Source organism: Monodelphis domestica, chromosome 2 (assembly GCF_027887165.1).
Source record: "Monodelphis domestica isolate mMonDom1 chromosome 2, mMonDom1.pri, whole genome shotgun sequence".
Lineage (NCBI taxonomy): Eukaryota > Metazoa > Chordata > Mammalia > Didelphimorphia > Didelphidae > Monodelphis > Monodelphis domestica.
The window spans coordinates 324,500,273-324,514,162 of NC_077228.1; the positions used below are offsets into that span (position 1 = coordinate 324,500,273).

Genomic DNA, 13,890 nt, shown 5'->3' on the forward strand with positions numbered 1-13,890 from the left:
AATGAAAAATAGTCCCTGTTCTGAATCATTCACACAGAACTCTATTACATCTCAAAAAGGAAATTATTATCAAATTGATCTTGTTGAACCTTTAATGAGAGATCTATTGAATCTACAGTTATCTCTTTGTTCAAAAAAGTTGGATGGGGGGCAGCTGGGTAGCTCAGTGGATTGAGAGATAGCCCTGGAGACGGGAGGTCCTAGGTTCAAATCTGGCCTCAGACACTTCCCAGCTGTGTGACCCTGGGCAAGTCACTTGACCCCCATTGCCTAGCCCTTACCATTCTTCTGCCTTGAGGCCAATACACAGTATAGACTCCAAGACAGAAGGTAAGGGTTTAAAAAAAAAAAAGTTGGATGTTTTTTTTAACAAAAACCCTTTACTTATGGTTTTCCTGTATATCTAAATCAGTCGTCCCATTCCACTCAACTCTACAAATTCTAGTTGTCTTTTAAGTCAAGTCTCACACCCCCCTACAAAGGCCAATATTGACCTTTCCTTTCCTAGAACTACTTCAAAATTTCTTTGTACTACAGAATTCATCCTTTTATAGCAGCATCTTAAGTGGTTGCTCTTGTTTGTTGATTTTGTTTTCCCTAACAAGTTAATAGTCAATAAACATTTATTATGTGCCAGATATGGTGCTAAGCTCTGAGGATACAAATACAAAAAAGAAAAAAAGAGTTCCTCCCCTCAAAGAGCATACAATATAACTAATTTGAAGGCAAAATCTTCAGTCCCTAGATTGCCAGAAATGTTGGGTTCTGAATAAAAGTAAGAAATGCTTCACTAATTGGTTGAAATAAATTTATCCGTGTAAATGACAGAGACGTTTTGACCCTGTTTACTTTACACCAAAACATCTAATCAGCTCATTCAAAGCCTTAGACATCTCAGTTTTGCTGAAATGAGGCCAAGCATTCAGACTGATGGGCTTCTCTAATCAGAGCTCCTACAAACAGGAACCAAGTCTTATACAGGATCTCTAAATTCTTGGTGTGGTTTTAAGCTTTTAATAACAGAAAACTGAACTAAAATTTTGGGGACACCTTGATTTTCTTGCATAACTACCTACACACACAAACACAAAAACATCACAATACTAGATACAGAATAAACTCTTTTAAAAAATTCTTACCTTCTGTCTTAGAATCAATATTGTGCATTTGGTTCCAAGGCAGAAGAGTGGCAAAGGCTAGTCAATGGGGGTTAAGTGACTTGATGAGGGTCACAGCTGGGAAGAATCTGAGAACAGATTTGAACCTAGGACCTCCCATCTCTAGGCCTGGCACTCAATCCACAGAGCCACCTAACTGCCCCCACATAATATACTGTTAATAAGTATGAATTGGTTAATTCTCTGAATCCATTCAGTTATTCAAATAATATTTACTTCTTCCTGTGTAGGAGATATTATTTAAAATACTAAACTAAAAATTAGGGAGGATACAAAAGTGGATGAGACAATTCCTGTGCCCACTAGTACTTAATTCATAATAAATGCTTATTGATTGATTGATTGATTGATTACATGGAGGAACTTACAGTCTTGCAGACCAAATAACCTGGCTTTGGATAGGTATAGCTTTCATGTATATAATGAAATAGAAAGTTGAAATAATTGTCCAAGCAATTCAGTTCCAACCTATAATTAATATAGAAGCAAGTTATTATTTCTAACATAAATAAAATTCACCTACAATTAATTTCCTTTTAACCCAAAAAAACATTCATTAAGAACATGCTAGAAGGAGCCAGGTGGAACAATCGATAAAGCACCAGGCCTGGATTTGGGAGAATCTAGGTGTATAACATACACTTGGGGAAACTGAGGTTAAGAGAGATTCCGTATCTTGTCAAGCATCTCAAAGCTAATAAGTATCTCCAAGGTATAATTTGAATCCAAGTCTTTCTTGCTCAAAGCCAGCATTCTATCCACAGCACCAAGCTGGTCTTATATTCTGACCTGGTCAAACCATACCTAAAGTGTTGTGTTTAGTTTGGGACCCCACATTTCAGGAAAACCTGAAGTTTGTTCAGAAGAGGATGAGCCAGATAGTGAGAACATCCAAGAGCATGCCCATTGGAGTGTCAATCGAAAGACTGGCCACAGACAACCTGGAAGAAAAGACTCAGGACGGAATAGGAAACACGATTGCATTTTGCAGTTATTTCAAGAGTTGTCATAGAGAAGATTTAGATTTGTTCTACTTGGTACCAAAAAGAAGGACTAAAAGCAGTGACTAGAAGATGAAAAACAAGATGAATTTAGGCTTGATGGCAGGAAAGATTTCTTAATTACTGTAACTGTTCAAAAGTGGAATGAGCCTTAACAGCTAATGGATTACTTCTTTGGAGTTAATGGATTATTTTGGAGATCTTCAGAGCAGAAATTGAATGGCCAATGAAGGATATAGTAAGTGAGATGCTTAGTTATAGATGGGCTTAAACTAAGTGATGTTGGAAGTTTCTCCAGCTCTTAGTGTCTATGATTCTGGGACGGTGAGTGTGTCATCTGAGAACCAAACTAGATAAATTTGTAAAGTTCCATCACTAGATGTTAGCCACCAGGTGAAGAGTTTTTTGTTTCATTTTGGATTTGGGGAGGAAAAGAGGGAATAAAGTTTGGCCATGGCAACAACTCAAGGCAGATGGTGCTTAACATAAAGAAGCAATGGTCTACATTGGTCAACAAAAAAATAAGTAAATAAAGGAGTATTTATGTGGGCAAAATGATACATCTCTTGGAATAAGTTCTAACAAGTGTAAAAATGGAGATTTGAACCCAGGACTTCAATCCCCAGAAGTCCTTGCTCTAGTTCCCAAGATGCCCTCTAATTTCACTGAGATCCCCACGTGGGCAAGATCAAAATTTCTATTTAAACTGGCTGTAAAGGCTACTGAGGTCTCTCTCTCGGCTTCCACTTCTAGGGACACACATCTCTCAAGATGTAGTGTAAGTGAAATTGAATGGGCCTTTCGGCCCTCCTAGGCATGTGCTTTCTTATTTTATATTTTCTTTATTTCTTAATCTTTAGTAAACCTCATAAAAATATAATACTTTTAGCAGAGAAACTAATTTTAACTGCTACACAAGGACAAGGTCAACTTTTTTTTTAATCATTTTCAATGTATGTTTAAATGACTCTATTTCCCTTTTCTTTTCAAATCACTTCACCCCCAACTCTGAGGGGCCACCTCACACTTATCAGATTAGCCACTCTAACAGTAAAGGAAAATGATAAATGTTGGAAGGGATGTGGAAAATGGAGACACTAATGCATCGCTGGTGTAGTTGTGAACTGATCCAACCATTCTGGAGGGCAATTTGGAATTATGCCCAAAGAGCAATAAAAGAATGCATACCTTCTGATCCAATAATACCACTATTGGGTCTGTATCTCAAAGAGATAAGAAGATGGGAAAGGATTTGTCTGGCAAAAAAAAATATTTGTAGCTATTCTTTTTGTGGTGGCAAAGAATTAGAAACTAAAGGAATATCCTTAATTTGGAAAATGGCTGAACAAACTGTGGTATATGATGGTGATGGAATACTGTTGTGCAATAAGGAATGATGGACAGGATGATTTCAGAAAGAGCTGGAAAGACCTTCATGGAATAATGCAGAGGGAAATAAGCAGAACCGGGAGAAAACTGTACACAGTAACTGAAATATTGTGGGACAATCAAATGTGTTAGACTTTGTTACTAACAGTAATACAATGATCCAGGACAATTCTGAGGGACTTGTAATGATTAAATTTTATGGAATATGGGGAGACTGAGTTATGAGGTAGAAATTAGTTCTCTCTGCAAGGAGTATTATATTTTTTAGAGGTTTATTAAAGGTTAAAGATTAAAGAAAATACAGGATAAGAAACACGTGTCTAGGCCATAGGGAGGTCTAGACACACAACCTCACCTACATTATGGAAAGCGCCATGTCTGCCCCAAAACGGAAGTCCAAGCCACCCAAGAGGGACAAGAGAGCCTCAAAAGCCTTTGAATCAGCTTAAATACCTTCTCGATCTTGGCCCAGGTGAGATTACAAGGCATTCTGGGGAAGTGGAGCAAAGGCTCATGGGGATTGTAGTCCTGTATTCGAGTCTATTTTTTACAGACTTATGACAAAAAATGCTATCTATACAGCTCCAGAGGAAGAACTGTTGGAGTAAGAATACAGATGAAAGCATGTGATTTATCACTTGTTTATTTGGATATATATTTTGAGGTTTGGGTTTTATAATATTATTCTCTTACCAAAATGAAAAATGTAAAAATGTTTTGCATGATAATACATGTATAACCCAGATTGAATTGCTTGCCAGCTCTGGGAATGGGGGAGAAAGAAGGGAGGGAAACAACTTGGATCATATAATTTCAAAAAAATTAAGTGGAAATTTGTTATTAAAGTAAAAAATAATAAAAATATTTTTTTAAAGAGAGCAAATCATTTCACCCACCAACTATGTCAAGGCTTCTTCAGTTAAGAGCTATATACTCATTTTGATTTTGTCCTCTGACAGTGTTGATCAAATTCTTGGAAAAGGGCAAATCACATCAGATAAGAAGAGCCGAGAGAAAAACACTGCAGAGCTTGAAACAGCAGATGACCTCAGCATGCTAGGTCGTGTGGTCAAGGTTGAGAAACAGGTACGTTTTAGCTCGATCTGGAAGCTCTCTGGCCGTCCTCTTGTCTTAGCTATCTGGCTTGATCATAGGAGATCAAGTATATTTCAGATAATCCACATGCCGAGGGAAAAATAAAACTCAGCAGAAATAGAATGGAAAAATTTATGAGTATGTACAGTATTTTTTCTAGGATATAGACAAATGAAGACTATAAAAGTTCACTGCAATGATTAAAATTACTTGAGCTAGAAATAACGACAGATTTTCATTTTTGAAAGGCAAAGGCCTGCTTTCTTCTGTTTCAGTTTCCACTACATTGGTTCAATTTATCATTATATTTTTCAATAAAGGAAAATTTCTTTTCATAATCCACAGCTAGTAGAAAAATTCTCAGGGTTAGTCAATGTATGTAAAACAAAAACACATAATTCAAGCCTCCCAACCAATATAATTTAGTTTGAAATATATATTAAATATATGGGAATATATGTAATATGTATGTGTATAGTAAATATATATTAAATACATATATAGATTAAACATATATATTAAATATATAGGTATATATTCAATATGTATATTAAATAGTTAGGTATATACTAGATATACAAGTCGCTCAGTGAATTGAGAGCCAGGCCTAGAGATGGAAAGTCCTGGGTTCAAATGTGGATTCAGACATTTCCTTCCTGTGTGACCCTGGGCAAGTCACTTAAACTCCATTACCTAGTTCTTATTTCTCTTCTGCCTTGGAACATATACTTAATATTGATTCTAACACTGAAGGTAAGGTTTTGTTGTTGGTGTTGGTGTTGTTTTTCAACAAAGTAGAATTGCCTGAATAATAATAATAATGAATAACTCACCTTTGAAGAGTAATTTAAGATTTTTTTAAATGTCTTCCCTATAGCAGTACTATAAGGTAAATTCTGAACATGTTATTATCCCCATTTCACAGACAGGTAAACTAAAACTGAAATACATTAAGGGACATGCTAAATGTCATTCAGTTTTTAAATGAGAGACCAGTATCTGAAATGAGGCCTCCAGAGCTTAAGTCCAGCATCCTTTCCATTATACCAGGCAATTGTCCTTCATTTCTCTTCTTGTATATTGCTATATATAGAAGGTTGGCATTTTGTCAACATTTATCATATAATCCATGGATATTTTTCTAATGAAAGAGTCTATGCCCTCAAGAAACTATTCTATAGGAGAATTTTAAAATTAAGTACCTTTTAATTTAATAAACATTAACTAACTAAGAACATCCTGGGGATAGAGATAGTACAAGTAGATAAATGGCCAAGCTTGGAATCAGGAAAATTCATCTTCATGAATTCAAATCTGATCTCAGGTACTTGGAAGCTGTGTGATTCTGGGAGTCACTTAACCCCATTTTCCTTAAAAATAAAAAAGGAGGGAAATAAAATGAGTATAGTAACCAAAAAAAAATAAAAAATAAAAATAAATTAAAAAAGAATATACTGGATGCCAGAGAGTAAATAATGTCAAATTAAGGAGGACAATAGCAATAAATGGCATTTCTAGAGTTCTTCTGAATTTTCAAAGCATCTTACATGTATAATTTCATGAGCCCCACAACTACCTTGCAAGATAAGTACTACAAATATCATTAATTATATTTTACATATGATGGAGACTATTACATGAGAGAAGTTAAGTGACTTGCCCATAGTCACACAGCCAAAAAGTATCAGATAAAAGATTGAAACTTCTGTATCAGTTGCTACATGTCTAGGAAAAATCTCCTAGAAAATGCAAGTTCTTTGAGGGCAGAGACTGTTCTGTTTTCTATTTTGCTTTTATCACCAGAATCTAGAACAGTGCCAGACAGCACAGTAAGTGTTTAATAAATGCCCATTGAATTGAATTAGAAATTTAGTAGGTCTAATCCTAAACTGAGAATCATTGAAACTGGGTTTTAATCCTGGATTTTTCAGGGTTATTACGTGGGTGACAATTGTCCAAACTGCTTAACCAGAGAAGGACCAGAATTTAAGAATGCCTTGACGGACCAAGTTATGTCATTTGGCTTGGTTCATTTGTGCATATTAAAGATAGTAGGATGAAAATTTTATTGAATATCTATATGTATTGTTGCAAAGTGAAATGAGCAGAAATAACAAATTATACAATAATAATATTGAAAAAATAATCAATTTTGAAAGATTTAGGAGCTCTGTTCAATACAATTACCAGCTACAATTCCAAAGGACTCAAATGACTAACTATGCTAAGTCAAATGGATTTAGAATGCAGATTGAAAAATAGTTTCTTTCCTTTTCTTTTTCTTTTTCTTTTTCTTTTTTGGCATGTCTAATACAGACATTTGTTTTACAAGACTACATTTTGTAAGAGACTTTGTTTTTCTTGCCTTCTTGATGAATAGAGGAGGAAAGAAAGGAGAGAATTTGAAACTGAAAATAAAATTTTTTCTAACTTCGATTATAATATCTGCTTGTAATTCTAGTTAATGTTTAAAGGCACTAATGGGAGAACTTATAGTACATTATAATAAAATTATAAAAAACTATTGTTTTTTTAATTCTTTAGTCAGTTCCAGAATTGATATTTCTGGTCTATCTCTTGGTTTTAATTTCCTCAACTATAAAATGAGGGGATTACAGGACAATTCTGAGGGACTTATAAGAAAGAATGCTATTCACATCCAGAGAAAAAAATGTGGAAGTAGAAACACAGAAGAAAAACAACTGCTTGATCACATGCGTCAATGGGGATATGATTGGGGATGCAGACTCTACCCTAGTGCAAATATTAATAATATGGAAATAGGTCTTGATCAATGACACATGTAAAACCCAGTGGAATTGCTAGTTGGCTACAGGAGTGGGAGTGGGAGATGGGGAGGGAAAGAACATGATCCATGTAACCATGGAAAAATATTCTAAATTAATAAATAAAATTTTTTAAATCACTAAAAAACAAAAGTGATTCTTTAAAGTAAAATAAAATAAAATGAGGGGATTAGATGATCCACATGGACCTTTCTCATCCTAAAATCTGTGATCCTACAATGACACGTTATACTCACATGTACCCTTTTCCCCCCTTTTAGGTACAGTCTATAGAATCAAAACTGGACTGCCTACTGGACATATATCAACAGGTCCTAAGGAAAGGTTCAGCATCAGCCCTGACTTTGGCTTCATTTCAAATTCCACCTTTTGAATGTGAACAAACATCCGATTATCAGAGTCCTGTGGACAGCAAAGATCTGCCCAGTTCTGCACAAAATAGCGGCTGCTTATCTAGGTCGGCCAGTGCCAACATCTCCAGAGGCCTGCAGTTTATTCTTACACCAAATGAGTTCAGCACTCAGACTTTCTATGCTCTCAGCCCAACTATGCATAGCCAAGCAACCCCGGTGCCAATGAGTCAAAGCGATGGACCGGCCATGGTGGTCACCAACAACATTACAAACCAAATACACCAGGTGACCAAGCCGGTGGCCCCAACCACCTTACAGATCCCCCCTCTCCCCGCCATTAAACACATCCCCAAACCTGAGCCCCTACAGATGAACCCTGCCACCATGCAGGAGAGTATTTCTGATGTCACTGCCTGCCTCGTTGCCTCAAAGGAAAGCGTTCCATCATCTACACAGTCCAATCCAACCAAGGATCGTTCCCTGAGAAAAAGCTTTGACATGGGAGGAGAGACCTTGCTGTCCGTTCGCCCTCCAGTGCAGAAGGATTTGGGCAAATCATTATCTGTACAGAACCTCATCAGATCGACGGAGGAACTGAATGTGCAGCTTTCAGGCAGTGACTCGGGGGGCTCCAGAGGCAGCCAAGAGTTTTATCCCAAATGGAGAGAGTCCACTTTATTTATAACTGATGAAGAAGTGGGCCTCGAAGAGACAGAAACTGAGACTTTCGATAGCATTTCTCAGCCTGCCAAGGAAACAGCTTTCCCTTCTGACTCTCTAAGGACTGGAATGTCAAGATCATCTCAGAGCATTTGTAAGGCAGGGGAAAGTCCAGATGTACTCAGCTTGCCTCATGTCAAACTTAAATAATTTCTTGATTTTCTTTTTAGGCTTAGCACTTCCTTTAGCCATACATATCATTGCATGAACTATTTTGAAAGCCCTTTTTAAAAGATGAAATAATGAGAATCAGGAAGACTAAGAAAGGCAGTTTAAGAGCCCATTATCTTCTAATTGCATGAAAATGCATGTTTCAGAGATGGCTGAAATTCCAAGGTACACCTCCATTAACCCATTCATTTAATAATAAGGTACCAGAGGTTAAAATCCTGAGGGGGGAGGGGAATCTACAAGCTGATACTATGGGCTAGATGAAAAAAGCAAAAATTTGACTATTCACAAAAATCGATATTGTATTTTGAAAGTATGGAAGTAAACATCTTCAAATTTAAGGCATTTTTGTTTCATGGTTAAATACAATAATGTTCTTTTCAAAACTGGGCCATTGTGTATGTTTATAACCCAAAGGACTATCTCTAGCTTCCAGCAAGGTACCAAGAAAAGCATGGCTACCAGTTGCAAGACAGACTTTGAGGTCATTCTTAGGCCATCATTTATTCCTTAATGTAGTTTAGAATGTTGATTTCTGTAATTTGGGGGTGACTGTATTGGGGCAAAAGAGTTTACCCACCCTTTCAGGTTGTTCTTTGCACTAAGAACATTCTTTTTCTATGAAATTTATAAATGACAAAGTTCAGAGCCAGTGGGGAAAGCAAACAAACTGCCTCAGTGGTTGGAGATGTCAGATTTAGAGAAAGCTCTTCTTGGACAGTTGAATGGACTGTAGCCAACCAAAATGGTTGATGCCAGGCTTGGGGCAATATCAACAACTGGCTTCTGCCCAATAAGTCCACTCAGCCAGCGGATAACCCAGACTGGTGAGAAAGATGGTCAAATGTGGTCTGATCGCTGTATGGTCCAATTTTTTTAGTCATGGGGGCACAGCCTCCTACCAAGTTATACCAATGCTGCTTTTAAACTCTTCTGAGACTAATGTGTTTTAACAATAGAGCCTCTAAGGAAAAGGAATGTAGATCCTATTGTTCCTCTTTTTCCCAGAAGGCTATTTTTTTCCCATGTGGTTGACATAGTGATAGAACACACACACAAGGAAGAGAAAGGATTTGGATGAGCCTGAAGTAAGACAAGTGGTGAATGAAATGAAAAGAAACAACCAAGAAAGGTGAAAAGAGTGGCTTACCCTCAGAAAAAAAAAAGGCAAAAAGGAATGAACCTAACAAAACAAACTAATGAAAAATATATAGCAGGAATAGATCAAAAAGATGAAACAGCAGTGTTATTTGAGAATTCTTACATTTCTCCAATATTTGATGGATTCATCATGGAAAACACTTTCCCACCTACCTTTTTTAAGGGAGGAATGGGTCTCCCTATCTCATCCATGCTAGAAGCTCAGCAGTCATCAAAGGACCCAATCTCAATACTCATCGACACAGAAGATTTTTATATACTCCATTGTTCCACAAAGGTCTGGTTGTCTAACCTTAGGCAGATTAATGGGCCCCCACTGGTCAAGGGCTTATCATATTGCTTCCTGACATAGTTGGGGCATCTAATTGGCTAAATTCATTGCAGCAATCCACCAGCCTTGATCTCCCTAGAGAGTAGGGATGGAGGATATGCACCACTCTTTGGGTTCAACCATTCCCTTTTCAAAGAAAAAAGTAAGATCATTTGTGGAACTTCATTGTTGAATAGTATAAGTTACCCATCTGCAATGGTCAGAGAGAAATTTGGGGATATGTTCTCCACATAACTGACGAAATGTAAGCTGCCTGCATGTTTTATACACTAAGAAAAAGTCTGTATAATGTGTGAGAATGCCGCCCAGAACCTGGGAACTTTGGATCAAAATCTGTCAGGACTAGAAGGGTCTGAGAATCAAAATGCATAAATGCAACAGAAACCTAGCAGAGAGTCTAAAGGGAAAGTAAAGATGAGAAAGCTGTTTTATCAGAGCAAAAGCAGTCCCTTCTCAGTCCCATTCAATAGGATACCCATAAGGTAGGCTACCCAGAGTTCCAGGGGGAATCCCAAACCAAACACAAAGGGCAAGGAAAAGAGGAATTGCTGACAGTAACCCCAAATGCTTCCAAAAATAGCCACACACACACTCCAAAAAAGGTTGTCCTTTGGCCTTTCCAAGTAGTAGAGTCAATTTCATCAATCAGTGCTTCCCTGAAACAGTCATTGCATATGGCAGCCACAGTCTCTGACCAGCAGTGAGAGAAGGTAGACCAGTGGCCAAAGGGACATAAGTGGATTATCCTCAGTCTGTGTGTAATATGTTTTTTTCCACAAAATTTTTAGATCCCTTATAGACAATTATCTTCCTCAACATGTGGGTTTCTAGCAATTAGTTAGGCTTTCTTATCTAGCCCCTTCTTCTCTTCTTCTCACTTAGATCTACAGTTTTCACTTTCAGGAGCTGCTCATAACCTCCTGCCCCAATTTCACTTACAAACTCTCATTCAGCCTTCACTAGGCTCCAGCAAAACCAGACCTCAGCCCTACCTTATGCCTCACATATACCATGCATTTAGTGGGCTCTCAATATTAATGGAGTTTTTAATAAATATTCATGGATAGAAGGGGGGGAAAGAGACACAGCTTTCAGGTAGCACTGATTTCTGGACCATCTGGCCTGGATCAAACCCCCACTGGCAGCAAGAATTCTGAATGTATGGGGATACCTACCTAAACCTCAGGATTGGCTCAATTTGACCATAGGTGTGCATAGTTCCCAAGCAAGGTGTGCAGGCACATCTGGCCTCTAATCTGTACATGCCTGTGAGTTTAACCCTAAGGCCAGACCTGGTTAGAATTTAAAATTCACTTAAGAAAAAGGAAAAAAAAATCACCTGTCCAGCAGTCTTAATCATAGCTAAGCTCTGTAAACTGTATTGTGAAGAACTTGAACTGTTTACTTTGAATATGTGATCACCGCTGCCTCCATCTTTCTTTTTACACAAGAATTATTGGATATTACATGATAGATTTATTATGTGAAAGTACATGCATCCCGTAGGAATGTGTATGATGTATAGCTGTCCACAGATCCTATGGGAAATGGATGATGGTCCTAGATTTATACTGGGACAAATTTCAGTTAGGAAATTCCACAGGGAGTCTTGAAGCACAATTAGCCAAGCACTGAGTAACCATTTGACTTTTTCTGAATTTGAATTTTCCTACCTTCTTCTACATGTCTACTTGGGCATGATAATATCTGATCACAAACACTACTTTTGTGTAGTTGACCAAGATTTTCAGACATTTCTCATCTCTCACCAGAATTCTACCCCTCTGTCCATCTAGCCCAATTGGCAAATTTCAAATATTATTCAAACAAACTTTATCCAGCTTTTGAGGCTTTGTTTTTGCTTGTGTTTTAAGGTGCCTTCCTCATTTCCCTTTGACTCCTACAGAAGTCAGTGTTCTAAATCTGCAGATAGGAGGAAATGAATAGAAGGGAGAAGTTGGGCCAAGAGAGCCCAATACTCGGTTAGTTTGTGAGAAAGAACTATGACTTATCATGAGAATGGGGTAGAGGGCAGCTAAACTAATGGGTTTACCCTTAGGCCTTCCTTTCATTTCACAGGAACAAGAAAGGGTCATTCACATTAATTTATCTCACAAAAGTTGGTATTTTCGCCTTAAATAACATGCTTGTGTTCTCTTAAGAGTAACTTAATTTATTTAATATAATTGTGTGCACTTCAATGAGCATTTCTAAAATTCATGTATGACAATGGAATTGTCTTTTTTCTCAAGAACAAATAAATCAGGAATATCACAACTGATTTAGGTGACTGTTGAAATCTAGTTCCCTTCTTTGCTATCTTTTAAGGGTCAATATTGGTTTGCTATTTTCATAGAAGAATGTAAGGATTTATCTACAACCGTTTGACAAGGCTTTTCTGCTGAGTTGACTGGATGGTTGGTCAAATTCACTGGTTATTCCCATCTAACTACACAGGAACTCAATTTTTCTTTTGGAAACTTGGTCTCTCTCTAACTAACCCATTCTCACTATGGTTGGCTAGAGATCTTTGACCTATCCCATTTCTCACCTGGATGACTCATTCTTCTCTAAGTAACCTACTGCCTTATCCCTACCCCAGGTCTCACTTTATTAATATTGAACTTAGTGTGGCTGTTTGATGGCTTTAGTCCATAGCAGCTCAGAAATCTTGAGTTTAAGAAATCTGCCAAGCTCAAGACTCCCTTCCTGGTCATCCTGCCTGACCACATAGACACAGTCTTAAAGAATATTGTCTAGTATTTGATTCAACTAATGACATTACTACAGTGCAGTGAAAAGGGCAAACCTTGGAATCAGGATAACTTGGATTTAGGTCTTTCTGTGTGACCATGGACCAGTGACAATTTCTCAAAGTCAAGTCTCTATGGCTATAATTAAATTACAGAAGAATAATCAAACTATATCTCTTCCTCCACCCCCAATAAAAACAATCAATTCCCTAAATCTTTGATAGTCATGAAAGTATTTTTAACCAAAGAAATTAATTACATTGAAATATAATTATCAAAACATTTTTTAAAAATCCATGGATCCCAGGTTAAGAACTCTTGATCTAGTTCAAATCCTTCAACCAAAGACTAAAGAGATTCAATGATTTGTCCAAAATCACTCCTCCTTAAAGTCATGAAAATATTTTTAATTTTACAGCAAAACTCTGTGTTTTAAATTAACCGTAATTTACTCACCAACTAGTCAGGAGTCTACTACTTTGAAATTCTTCATGGTAACTGTATTTGCTGAGGAGTATGGGACTTCTTTGCTCCTTTGGTGTCCCCTGGCACCCAGTTCTCAAGTGTAGCTCTAAGAAGCTGTGGTATGCAGAGCAGTCACACAAGATGGGCTACACCAAGTTGAGGGTAACCCAACAGGTCTCAAACCTAACAGCCATTTAGTGGAATGTCTACCAAAAAAAAACACATGAAGACTTCCCATGTTGAATGGAAGGATGTGAACCATTTGTTCCAAAGGGCCACAAAGGCAGCAGAACCAGGTGCTGTGGAGTACTTAGAGCTTGGCTAGACATTGAAGATGCCAAGATCACCTACTGCCTCCTGGATTAACATTGTCATCCTGATTTTTTGTCTTGCCACTGGACTTAGATGACTCTGGAAGTGAAAGTAAGGCTAGTTACTTGGTGAGACTCTGCCCCACTGAAATCTA

General features: G+C 37.4%; 1 protein-coding gene across 2 annotated transcripts in view; it reads left to right on the forward strand.

Moving 5' to 3' along the window:
* KCNQ5 (potassium voltage-gated channel subfamily Q member 5) overlaps positions 1 to 12,487 on the forward strand; it is a 702,995-nt gene extending 690,508 nt beyond the window's left edge. For both annotated transcript variants that reach the window (XM_056818502.1, XM_056818503.1), the window contains 2 exons: positions 4,528 to 4,654; positions 7,731 to 12,487. In XM_056818502.1, the coding sequence (XP_056674480.1) occupies positions 4,528 to 4,654; positions 7,731 to 8,693 (1,090 nt within the window). In that variant the 3' untranslated portion in view covers positions 8,694 to 12,487. The remainder of the gene's footprint in view (positions 1 to 4,527; positions 4,655 to 7,730) is intronic.
* The last annotated feature ends 1,403 nt before the right edge of the window (positions 12,488 to 13,890 follow it).